The following is a 13,619-nucleotide window of genomic DNA, read 5'->3' on the forward strand; positions in this document are numbered from 1 at the left end:
GAGGTCGAATGTTCATAACAATATTTATGATGGGGAGATATGGGCAAGGAGGCACCAGTATCAAATTATATTATATATATATATATATATATATATATATATATATATATATATATATATATATATATATACATATACATATATATATATACATATATATATATATATATATATATATATATATATATATATATATATATATATATATATATATATATATATATATATATATATATATATATATATACATACATATACATATATATACATATATATATATATATATATTTATATATATATATATATATATATATATATATATATATATATATATATATATATATATATATATATATATATATATATATATATATATATATATATATATATATATATATATATAAACATATACATATATAAAACTAACAGATCACCATGCCGCTTCCCTACGGGGTTGGCAGAGAGAATAAAATGCCTTTGCAAACAATAAACGACTCTTACACATTCATGTATCTTCTCATACATGCCCTCCAATTATTCCGATTCCTGACTTTACCACTTTCAAGAATTTGAAATACTTGATAACGCATTTTTTTTTCGGCCTTCCTCTGCTTCTATTACCTACTAAATTTTCGTCATAAATCTGTTTTACTATTATTTTTTCACTCATTTCATTCGCATGCCCAAACCATCTCAACAAACCTTCTGTAACATAAAATGGACATACCTGTACATTTATAAGCATGTGATATAAATCCAAAATTAAAAAAGTATGTATTAAAATAAAATAAAACCTATGTCAGTATACTCATACAAAAGTGTGGTTTTAATTTGGAATTCCGTGCCCAAGAGACGATCATAAATATTATCAAAATGACAAAAAAGGGAAAAAGGTTTGTAGCATTATTCATAAATAAGTAGATGCAATGAAGATGAGTAAAATCCGAAGTGGACGTAGTACAAAGGAATTACAAGTCAACCCCGTCACAGGCGATCCCGTATCCTGAAGCTTCGCGTGTTTCCTTTAATTTGTAGTAATGTATCAAGTTACTGAGAACACAAGCCATCGTGTAGAGCCCATTCTGTCAACTTGTATCCAATATCCGAGACCAAAAGGACAACCCTTACATTAAGATTTCCGTCCGTAGGTACCTAGTACCTACCTAGTACCTACCTGCCGGACTGGCTACCTGCTCCCCCCCCCCCCATCCCACCCCGCCAGATACCCATTCAAGAATACGGGATAAGCCTAAACGCAGAACGGCCCAAAAACCAATGGAATGCCTAGGCAGTTACGCTTTTTCGATCGACGCTCTACCCCCACCGCCGAGGCGTCTCCCTCTCTTCCTTCGTTCATAGTTCTCTCGAAGGTGATACCGCCAGTTCTCCAGTCGACTGAAATCCGTCGAGCCTGCGAGTTGTGCCGCGAGCTGTCTTCCGAACTCCCTCCAACTAACGCACCGATAAGCGCGGGAAGAATTTATTTATTTACAACATCAGAAAATATAAAATTCAACGGATTGTGATCTTTGTAAACTTTAGAAAGAAACTGACAGTGAATTAACGTAAATCGTATTTTTTTCTGACGTTCGATTGATTATTGTCAAATTAACCGTTTATTAAGTATCGAACATTTAAAATCGTAATAAAAGTGTAAAATTATCGAAAACAAAAAATATCGTGTTAATTATATAATAAATTATCGTGAGACAGTATTGTCGCAAGAATTCGCCCGCAAGAAGTAATCAGCTTGAATTCGCTTGTAATTTGATCGACTCGTAATCTTCCGATTTATAACTTAAACAACAATAATAATAAAAACACTCGACACGAAGGGTCACGCCGTTTATTGATATTATGTATCTTGGCACGGCGCCAGTTTGACGTTTGATTACATACATAATATATTGTATTTACACAATTTGCGCAAAATATATACATCATTAAGAAAAATCAGACTCGAATTGAATTGTGAAACAGGAAATATCCCGAGCGTGTCAAGAAAACGTACTACGTCGTAAAATCTTTAAAAACGTCAACAAATAATTGATTAGTAAAGACTAAAAAACCATGAATTAGAGTTGAATGTAACCTGTTGGTCCAGCGCTTACATATTTGTTTACGAGATCGCAGATTTCAGAAAACAATTAAAAAAAAATAGCCATCTTCGCGCCGTTGTAAGGTGATCGTTTGTCGGGCAAGATGAAGCTGATCGTGGTGGCCGTGTGGGCGAGCGCGTTGGTGGCCGTGGCCGGGCTGCGCATCCCGCTGGAGGTGTTCCAGCAGGGCGGGTCGGGCGGGCGGCTGGGCGGGCCGCCCTCGCTGCGCGTGCGGCCCGAGCGGCCGCAGCTGCAGCGCCGCCCCGCGCACAGGCCCCTCGCGCCCTACAAGATGCTCTACCAAGTCGGGGTAAGTTGGGACACCCCGAGATACACTCATATTTAAAAGTTAATAAATCATAACCAGAGTACCTTGTATAATTTAATCATATTTAGAAAACTATCGAAATTCTAGCGTTTTATATTAATAATAAATATTGGGATCAATTTTAAATTTTGGTAGACTTGAAAACTAATTGACATTATTATTTTTGTACATTTTAAAATATAATTTGTTAGAACAAATGTTGCAAAAACTACTGAAATACCGAGACAGCCAAATTATTGTAAAAACGATATTTTTGTGGTACATATGTTACTAAAATATACTGAATACTATATAAATAATAAGTAGTACTCGTACATATACAGTGATTGGATTAAAAACCTACAAATTATGGTATACAAACAAATATTGGATATGCAGTGAATACAAATTTTCGAAATAAACTTCAACGTGCATTACCTAGATATACTTTTTGTATGTAAAATTTTTGTCCGCCTCCGTAGTGTAATGGTCAGCACGCTCGGCTACCGTTCTGGAGGTCCCGGGTTCGATTCCCAAGGGGGGTAAAATAAATATAAGTGATTTTATCACAGTCATATTTATTCAATATTACCCTGGACTGGTACCTGAAACGGAGGGCTGATCACCTTTCCTTCATGTGTAAACCATCAAGATAACACTGCGTTTATATGACGCAGTGCCCTATGCACCATTGGGGTGCGGATAAGGGTTTTATTATTATTTTTTATTATGTAAAATTTAAGAGGGAAGATGGTAGGACATATCCTGCGCCAAGATGTCCTTATCATTTAAAAAAGGAAAAAAAGAGGAAAATATAAAAAAAAGAGGAAAACCAGGAAGGAGCCATGTTGAGCAGTTAAAAGAAAATAAGGCGCCGTATGGTATAGACATAAATAAAACCTGGATTTGGATACATAACTGTAAAATATGCTTTACAGAAAAGAAACTATTTATTTCAATTTTATATAATATTTGCAGTATGTAGGGTAAAATTGTTTTTTTTTTCAAATCGCTTTTTGTCTATGGAAGAATCAGAAAATTCCATCCACCATGAATCGTTATACGATAAAATGTCACTTGAAATAATGGTACAAGCAAGTCCGCAAATATCTAAACCAAACTATGTATGTATATTATAATCTTTTGAAAGTTTCATGGTTCTAAACAATTTAATTAATCTCGGTAAGGTTGAAATTGTAAGAGGAAATAATGTATGTAATTGGCCGACAGTAAGAGACACTTTTACCGGATATTCCATTTCCAGAAGAGATACCTACCTGAATACTCACATCAGTAAAATTGGTATTTTTTTGTGTGACGCTAATTACGACGGTATTGCAAATGAAAATGTCGGAAATACGTACGTGAAATAAATTACAGGAAAACCTTTCCTCGGTACCCATTTTCACCTATTTTCCTAGACTTTATTTATTGTGCAATAATTTTATTTCAATTAAAAAATAATATTTAAATCTTATATTCCGACTAGATGTATTGTATTAAAGATGCTAATAATGTGAAACGCTATTAGATCAATATTTTGAGTGTGTCTAAAGTCTAAACACTTGTTCACAAATCTGGATTATCTTCAATGAGAAGTCATTTTTTACATTATTTTTTGTCATCCTAACTCTTAAGTCTAGGCATTTACAGAGCTTACGACCCTCATAGGTTTGGTTAAGTGATCACTTTACACACGTGTAACATTTACCAATTCTACCCATGATTACCCTGTAAATGTGACTATGATACCATACACATCAACAAATAGAGCCGCTAATAATTTAGCAATATTACCAATATTAAAATAACTCCATCGTTTATGTGACGTCAATCATTGCCAACTTAAGAAAATAACGTTTTTTCAACGGCGAATTTTCCAAAAGAAAATGATGAATGAAAATATTAATAATATCGGCTGTTATAAACACTTCCCGAGTCTAATACAGTCCTTTATAGGTTGAGTATGTTAAATTAGATATTCCTCCCGTCTGCGAAGATCCATTGTACGTTAAGAATTGTGACAGAAAAATATGAATATTCGTAAAAATGATAAAACCTAGTTCAGGTCGATCCGTCACTCACCGGTCAGCAGTCACCAGCGGGTCTCGTAGTGTTGGCAACGTCACCTTTAACCTCGACTAACGAACTGAACGAGAACTATCAATGGCTGCCTAATCCACTTAACAGCCAGTAACGTGCTTATCTCTAATTACTATCAAACTGGATACTATTATTCACGTGGCCTGTTACTATGGATATCTTTTAAAATGCAGGATTTTTTTAAACATTATATGGACTTCATCTATAATTTTTTAAGCCCTTATCAGCATCCGATGGTCCATAGGGCACTGAATTATATAAACGCAATGTTATCTTGATCGTAAACACAAGAAGGAAAGGTGATCAGCCCTCCGCTTCAGGCACCAGTCCTAAGTAATATTAAATACACTTTAGAGCGAAAAATCACTTATATTTATTTAACCCCCCTGGTAATCGATCATAATCGAATATATTCACAAAATGAGAGCATCTTAATTAAAATTATATTACAATTTTTACAATAGTAAATCTTGATCATTTACCCATTCCTTTTTTTGCTTTTGGTCCATATTTTTTGGTTTGCCCTCTTACCTCCGCCGGCAACAAATTAAAAATGCTCGGAACTATACGGCTGTCCAAATTCAAAACACAGTAAGCGACATTTTTTTGTAGTACGTTTTTTGCATATTTGAAATAGAATCTACTTCAAAAATGCAAAAAAAACCTACTACAAAAAATGTCCCTTACTGTGTTTTAAGTTTGGACAGCCGTATAGCTCGGAAATATCGAAGTGCTCTACCTCCATATTTATTGTTCACTCTTAGGACCATCAACCTTCGTTGTGGGTGAATCGGGTATCATAGTTGTGTGCTAGAGGATTTTTACATAATAATAAATTAGTGCTATGCCAAAATTTTTTTTTAGAATTTATAATTTCAATTCCCAGTTCAATTTCAATTTCAATTTTTCAATTTATTTATTTATAATTAACATACACATTACAAACTTAAAATTTAAAGCGTATACATAAACAAAAATCGAAAATAAGCAAGAATACTATTGGTAAAGGTGTAGAAGAATCCCGCTTCGGAAAACTCCTTCGGACACATAGAACAGATCAATATCCAATGAGATATTGTTCAACATAGCGGTAGCTCTTCCTACAGGCATAACCATCGGCAGGTTGGTCCTGTGTATAGGAATGTGAAACAATCTATGTCGACGCTGTCTTAGGTAACTATCAGGAACATTCTATAAACTTGTCGAAGTTTCAACCCTTGGCTGTTCGTGAATTTCAAGAATTCAGCAATCTGTACTCGGAGCTCGATGCACATGCGCGGCGCGCAGTGCGCAGTGCGCAGTTGGCCATACATCATTAGGACCGTGAGAATCGGTCAAGAACGATTCGAAGAAATCCAATTCTGTTGCTTCACAGACCAAACGTTTCTTATGGAAAGCCATCACTGCTTCTCAAACTTAATCAAAATCAATTCATATATTTGGCCACCTTCAAATTTTTGTATTAGCACATAGTGAACTAGCTGAAAGAAGGCGACGTATAAAAAGGTAAAAGAAAACAAAAGTTGGATCTCGTAGCCAGAGTATGTAACGGTTCCGAGGTACCTTTGCGTGTCTATGAATGAACTATTGAAGGAATTTCTCGCTCATTCATTGTATTCTCCTAACTTGACCAGTCAAGGGTCAATGGACAAAAATCTCTATACCTTAATGCGTCATTCGTAATTAACTTTGACTCATTACAAACGCGATTCAATATCGTTTTAACTTTAAACGTAATGACAATGTATTATAAAAACTGGAAAGTTTAAGTTAAAATATAACTTTATTTTAAAATCATCATAAATTTATATTTATTTTAAAACAAAGACATACTTATGTATTTTAATTATAAAATGGAAAATCAGAAAGTTATTACTTCAAATATAAAAGTTTTATTTGGAGGATAAAAACAATTAGAAACGCAATAAATTTACGGTCGGAATTTTTTCGACATTTCAACATAGATTAAGAAGAATGTGGAAGTCTGGGCATTAACAGGGCTTACGACCTGCAATACGTTGGTTGATCACTTTACACACGTGTAACATTCACCATTTTATCCATGATTGACAACCACATTATTCAAAATAAAATGGTTTCTGCTAAATAAAATCTTTTCTCAATACAACAAAGATGACTCTTGTGAACTCATATGTACTCGTAAGTACCGTGCATGAGAGTGATAAATATATTTAGGTGTTCCAAAAAATTAAGTAGTGTGGTGGTCAATCATGGCTAGAATGGTGAATGTCGCACGTGTGTAAAGCACCACTTAACCAGCCTTTGCCCGGTAATAAGCTCTCTAAATACCCAAGACTTCCATATTCTTCTTCAACTATGTTGAGATGTCAAACTTTTTTTGTTTTATGCTATTTAAATCATTTACCATTTATTATTAGTGATCATTTTTGCATTGTGATTAATAAACTCTCGATACGTATTATTTAATTTAAAAAGGACTTGGTGCAATGTAGGCTTCCTTTGGTGCAAAGCATACCCACCATACGGTATATATTTATGTACATAAATAAAATGAAGCGCTCTACTTTTGCATCTCCTAGTTTCCCATATTACCAACACGTGGTTATAAATACGTCAATTAAGTATGTAAAGCTATGATCAACTTACGCGAGAGAACTAATTCATCGGTACAATTTACACCAGTTTAAATTGGACAACTGTGTGCATTAGCGTATAGCTTAGGAATTACAAATGGCATACAACTTCAGTATCTACTCGGCTGTCCAAACTTAAAACACAGTAAGGGACATTTTTTTTGTAGTACGTTTTTTATTTTTGCATTTTTGGGCTAAGTAGAATCTACTTAGTCCAAAAATTAATAAAACAAAACTCCCTCCTTAAGGAATAAATAAAACTCCCTCCTTACCTCCGTACCCAGTGGTTCATAGGTCACTCGAAAGGATGCGATGTTAACTTGATCGTTAATTATATGAAGGTAAGGTAATTAAGTAGCGACTAATATCGAATACGAAAACCCGGAAAATGTCATATTTGGGACGTGTGCTCAGAGGAGAAAAGTACAAGCTACTGCAACTGATCATTAAGGGTAAGATTGAGGGTCGAAGAGATGTCGAAAGAAGGCGGATTTCCTGGTTCCATAATATACACGAGTGGACAGGAGTAAAGAACGTCGAGGAGCTGTTTTGGACTGCCCAAAATAGGGACACTTTTTCACAAGTGATAGACAACGTCGGGGGACCCGACACGACACGAAAAATAGAAAAAAGTAATCAATCCTAGTTAAACTTTAGGTACCAGTTCAGGGTTAAATTAGATAAATATTACAATGGAAAAACATTTATATTTATTTTAAACCAACCCCTTAGGGTCGGAGCCGTAACCTCAAGTATGGTAGCGAAATGCGCTAACCACTACACTATAGAGGTACTTATATAGTAATATTTATGTTGTAAACGTCGATTTATTTTACGCCACGATTTTTAAATGCTTGTCAAGGTGAAAGATGACACTTAATCCATCCAACATCGTTTTGAGGTAGTGAAAAAACCTGAGGTTACGGACGTCGCTTAAAAAATGTAAATATAGAAGTATATATCACATTCAATTAAGTTTTTTTACTTACTTTATAAGAAAATTTTGTGACGCAATTCACTATTCAGAAGAAAATAAACAAGAACATTAGTAAATACACTAATGAACCTATATCGTCTTCTTTGCTGACGTTAACTCCGATCTGTCGCCCTTTTCTTTCTCCCGTCCTTCTCTTAGTTCTTTTTGCGTTTGTAAGAGTTTTTACTTTACTATACGTTACTACATATTATGAATCATAAATGGTATGGTAAAAATATTAAAATAAATAACGATATATATTTATTTATTGATTTGGCGTTTAATTTGTTGAACTCCATTTTAATTTATGAATTAATTTTTAAATCAAACACAGATTTTTTGAGTCTACTAAGTTGTATTTTATTTTTAAAAAAAACACATAAAAATTAGTATTGTGACAATTATTTAGCCTAGTTATGTCATTTTCAAACGAATGTTTGAAAATGCCATAGGTAGGCGAAACAATTGTCACAATATTAATTTTTATGTGTTTTTTTTAATAAAATACAACTTAGTAGACTCAAAAACTCTGTGTTTGATTTATAAATTAATTCATAAAACAATATGTAAATATGTTTTTAAAAACATACATATAAGAATAAGACAGTAGAAGGTACCATGTCAAAGGGGTTTTAATGTAAATGTCCACTGGGCATATATTGTGGACTGTATCCACTTTGATGTGGCTCTAATTTATTAAGTTAGGTTAATGTGGAATTTTACAATCGGAACAAGTATCTACTTGATATATAACACTTGTTTGCATATGTAATTTAATGTAATTGATTTTGTTTTCTCAATAAAATAAAACAAAACATTCACCCAATTTGAATGTTCAAATTGAACATTAAAAATCATTTGTCGGAATTGGTTTGATTTCTCGCATCGGAAAGTGCATGGTATCGGCCCGCGAGTCGTTTTGTTTATAAACAGGAAATCCTATTTCCACTATGAATAAAATACACAGAAGTCGAGCACAGAGCTAGAAATATTAATTCGTGATCGCGATCTCGTCCAGCGAGCAGCAGCGGATGCGGAGTGGAAGACAAGTGCGCTCATGGTTAATTCATGGGCAAACATACCCGAGATTAGTATGCACTTTCGTTGGCCAGCCAGAGACAAATCAATAAATGATGCCGATACAATTGATATTTACTTTTTTGTTTTGAGTTAAGAAAGGAGGAACTGAAATACTTGAAGTCCTTTCAGATTTCAGCTGATCATTGTTTAGGACATTGACATAAACCGTACAAATCACATTCTTCACTTTTAGCAGAATACGCGATCTCGTTTTTAGACACCGCGGTGTTGTTAGACAAATGCTCATCTTCGAACTGCCGTCGCGGGTTCGATTCTCGCCAGTTACAAAATCAATCCAATAAAAAAAAACATTTCGTCCTTCTCTATCCTTCTATCCATCTCGGTGTTTATTTAAGGCTTATTTATTACATTGATAAAAATAAAAACGTACGGATATGACACGTCCAATTTTTCTAGGTTTAATATGTTTTCTTCTTCCTTCTTATAGATCCGAGGATCTGTCTTTTCCGTCTCTTGTCACGTGGGCTATCAGCTGTCACGTGATCTCTTTGAAGGTCTTCCATCTGGGTTCTCTTGAAGAGCGATCCGGTCCTTTTTCTTGTATTCTATTGACACGGGCATTCCGGAATCATCTTCGCCGTCTTCCCCATCAGACTATATCCTCCGTACAACACATATTCCGAATTTCCGTGTTCCTTATTCGGTCCATTAACGTTTTTCCGGCTATGCGCCTCAATTTCCTCATTCTTGAAGTTCTAAGAAGAGATTTGATTCTCGCATATCTGCTCTGGTCTTTATCCCATATGTGGTCAATCCCCCCTGGGAATCGAACCTGGACCTAGCGCACGGCAGCCCAACACGTTGAGACTATAAAATATAAAATTAGAGTGAAACATTTTGTAATGAAGTATTTTTAAATAATTTATTTTGCATTTACAACTAGGTTCTTTTATTAACACGAATTTAACCAGACAGCTGGTTAATTTGCACACAGGCAATAAAACGTAATAGATATTTATGCACACTTACTCCTGCGAAGACGGAACGTGTCGCTATGAACTCGTATGTACCTCCGACTGGAGTGTGTTTAATATCCTAATAACTGATAGTGGCAATATGAAAGTGATATGAGCAGCGAGCATCTCTAGAGTGCAGCCGATTAGTATGGGGCTCGCGTCGTCAGGTCGCAAATGCGAGTGACGTCTCCAATACGCGATAAGCGGGAGGACTTTTACGATGCAGCTAGCAGGAATTGAGATTGTGACAATTCTGAACATGACCAAAACGCCGTAATATCATCATTACTGACGACAGAAAGAAACATCAACCTAATTGGCAAAATAATAGAATATTTTGAATATTAAAAGCATTGGTAACTTTGAGATATGGTAATATAACACCATCCTTATCATTCATCGTTCACATTGTGTAATACCACTTTAAAGTAGTATTACACAAAGTGAACGATGAATGATAAGGAGAGTGTTAAAATAATAGAATTTCATTTATTGATTCGGCAGTCACTTTGTGGTAAAATGTATCTATTTTTAATACAAATTTTACTCGTTAAATATCACTATTCACTGTGACACATGGTTTGATGCATTCAGCATCATTTTCAAACACCGTATGTGAAGATACTTTACGATAGATACGTCACGTCAGAATTAGTGTTATTTACCAAGTAAAACTTAAATTAAAAAAAATAATAGAATTTTAGTTTTCAATAAAATGTGAATGTGGAAGCACATGAATACCGAGTAAAACTTGGCATAATCAAGTATTTCAAATACTTGGACGTGATCAGGTCAGGATCGGAATAATCGGGAGATGCATGAATGCGGAGTAAGCGAAGATTGTTTGTAAAGATAGGTTGGTATGGCGAACTATTCTCTCTGTCTACCCCTGCGGAAAGCTCATGGTGGTTGTTTAGTTATTTAGATAGATATAATTATACTCAGATTTTTTTCCACGACTGTCTATGACACAGACATCGACACATCTACGATGAAAAACTATTCAAAATAAAATCAATGTCGACCATATTGACTGGAAAATGAACTTCGTTGTTAAATGCATTTTTTACAAATTCGTACTAGCTTGTGTATTTTGAATACAACAAGTCCCTCGAGGTGAATATGAAATATATGTACATTGAAAGCTGTCCCCCCGCATACCCAGATCTGATACAGAAGCATCTAGGCTTCCTGACAGATCTGCTCTTGCAAAGCAATTTTTTTAACTAAGTTGCGAAATTTATTGAAAATGCGAAAGAACATAAAATTGTATCCCGATTTTACTGTGAATTTACATTTAAAAGCTTTCAATATCCCTGTCACTGCCAATCTAAATAAATACAAAATTGTAAGTCCATCACCAAATTTTCTAGAAGTACCCCAGTGTAGGCAGTGAAAGGGATTAGTGTTTAGTTCAATTAGTCAGCCAGATCCGATTCCGACTCGACGTTGGCCGGTACACGACGCCCACAACCCCGACCAGCAATATATGTACATCAATTTTATTTTTTAACACTTTTTTAATGGGGTTTTCTCTAATGCGTTGATTTGGGGGTTGCGTCAATTCGCGTCTTAGCCGACGCCGACGTTGTAACACTTTTCGCCGGATGATCACGTAGCCAGAGTAACATAAAAACTCGCATCGCCATAACGTTCGGGACGCGTAATGCGAAGTAACAAGGCAGGGACTCTTCCGCGTAACAATATTTGCGGTACACCCGTTCGCCTCGCGAGAATTCCGAAATGTTTTATTTATTTTCTCTACTCGGGTGAGCTTAGCGCCGGATATTGCCGTTGCGTTCCATGTGCGTTGCTGGACAACTCGGTGTGAGATAAACCAGTTTTTGCGCACGTGAAAAACGACAATAATGTTTCCAATGAAAGCGATACTCGAAGCAAATAGATTACTGGTAATAATTATGTATTATAAAAATATAATAATGGCCGGCGAACTGTGCCCGGGCCCAACGCTACCGGGGAATAACACACATATTGTGTACATTTATGACATATCAACATAGGTGAAGAAGAATATGGAAGTATGGGCATTTACAGGGCTTACCACCTATTGTAGGCACTTTACACATCGCTCACTCCTTTCAAGAACGTCATAAATAAAAAAACTTGATTTTCAGTAGAGTGTAAATTTCAAGGTAAGAATATAATACAATGTTTTAAAAATAAATATCAAGCCACGTACTGAACTTTTTACTGTGCAACATATCTTTTTAAGTAAAACCTGACGGTTTTTTCTCCATTTGAAAAATATTTAGTTTTGTTAAAAAAATAATTAAACAATACATTTTCTTCAAAATGCAAAAACAACACTTTCTGCCCTGTAGCGGGTAAATATTAAGTTAAAAATATGCCTCTTTTGCTGGGATATAGTACATTTTCTGGGCATTACGAAAACATGTTCAACTGAAAATTGACGATTTTAGATTTATGACGTTCTTGAAAGGAGTGAGCGACATGTGTAACATTCACCAATTCCACCCACGATTGACAACCACACAACTATTTTTTTTCGTAAAAAATAACCAGATTTGGACACACTCAAAATTTTGTAATGTATATGTGTATAGCATTGTTAACATATGGTATGGTAATATACCATAACACTCCTTATCATTTATCGTTTATTTTGTGTGAACGATGAATGACAAGGAAAATTTTGTCACTTGGTATAATACGACTTTAAGCGTTATTTTACAATATGACCGATGAATGATAATGATAAGGATATATGCCTATAATATTTACTATCAACGAAAATCCTTTACTTGATGTGAAAATGTGTATTAAAATGTGTATTAAGTACTTACATTTTTTTGATGGATGAAAATTCTGAGGAAACGGGAAATCTGGCGCATCTTTTAACGCCATGGCTTTATTCGATGCGTTACAAAAACGTGTATTGATTTATAGATGTACCGAGAGGAAGTTTATGCGGGTGTTTATAGGAACTATCAATGGCCCATTATCTTAGATTTTGAAACTAATATTCAGGTATCGTGCATTTTTGTAGCGAGTAAAACATTCTGTCACTTTGTAGACTAGTTTGTTGACGTGTTGACAGCTCTCTATCTCTATCTAACCCTTATCTGCACCCTAATGGTGCATAGGGCACTGCATCATATAAACGCAGTGTTATCTTGATCGTTAACACACGAAGGAAAGGTGATCAGCCCTCCGCTTCAGGTACCAATCCAGGGTAATATTGAATAAACATTAGTGTGAAAAAATCACTAATATTTATTTGACCCCCCTGGGAATCGAACCCGCGACCTCCAGAACGGTAGCCGAGCATGCTGACCATAACACCACTTTACTAGGGAGGAATACCGAATGTAACACACTCTACATATTGTAGGATTACGTGACCATTACACTACGGAGGTGGACCGACAGCTAGTAATATAATATTATTTTTAAATCATCATTTCGATGCAGTTTTTATGA

The 13,619-nt window shown here is 35.0% G+C and overlaps 2 protein-coding genes across 2 annotated transcripts in view; one reads left to right on the plus strand and one right to left on the minus strand.

Annotated features, from left to right (window-relative positions):
• The window catches only part of LOC148310109 (elongation factor-like GTPase 1), a 237,607-nt gene that overhangs the window by 44,548 nt on the left and 179,440 nt on the right, over window positions 1-13,619 (minus strand). The gene's annotated exons all lie outside the window — the stretch shown is intronic.
• The window catches only part of aos (protein argos), a 46,505-nt gene continuing 34,275 nt past the window's right edge, over window positions 1,390-13,619 (plus strand). Inside the window, exon 1 of the mRNA XM_088258905.1 lies at window positions 1,390-2,409. Coding sequence (XP_088115031.1) covers window positions 2,203-2,409 — 207 coding nt within the window. The 5' untranslated portion in view covers window positions 1,390-2,202. The remainder of the gene's footprint in view (window positions 2,410-13,619) is intronic.

Source organism: Brachycentrus maculatus, unplaced genomic scaffold (assembly GCF_059751285.1).
Source record: "Brachycentrus maculatus isolate JH-2025_06_01 unplaced genomic scaffold, ASM5975128v1 h1tg000105l, whole genome shotgun sequence".
Taxonomy (NCBI): domain Eukaryota; kingdom Metazoa; phylum Arthropoda; class Insecta; order Trichoptera; family Brachycentridae; genus Brachycentrus; species Brachycentrus maculatus.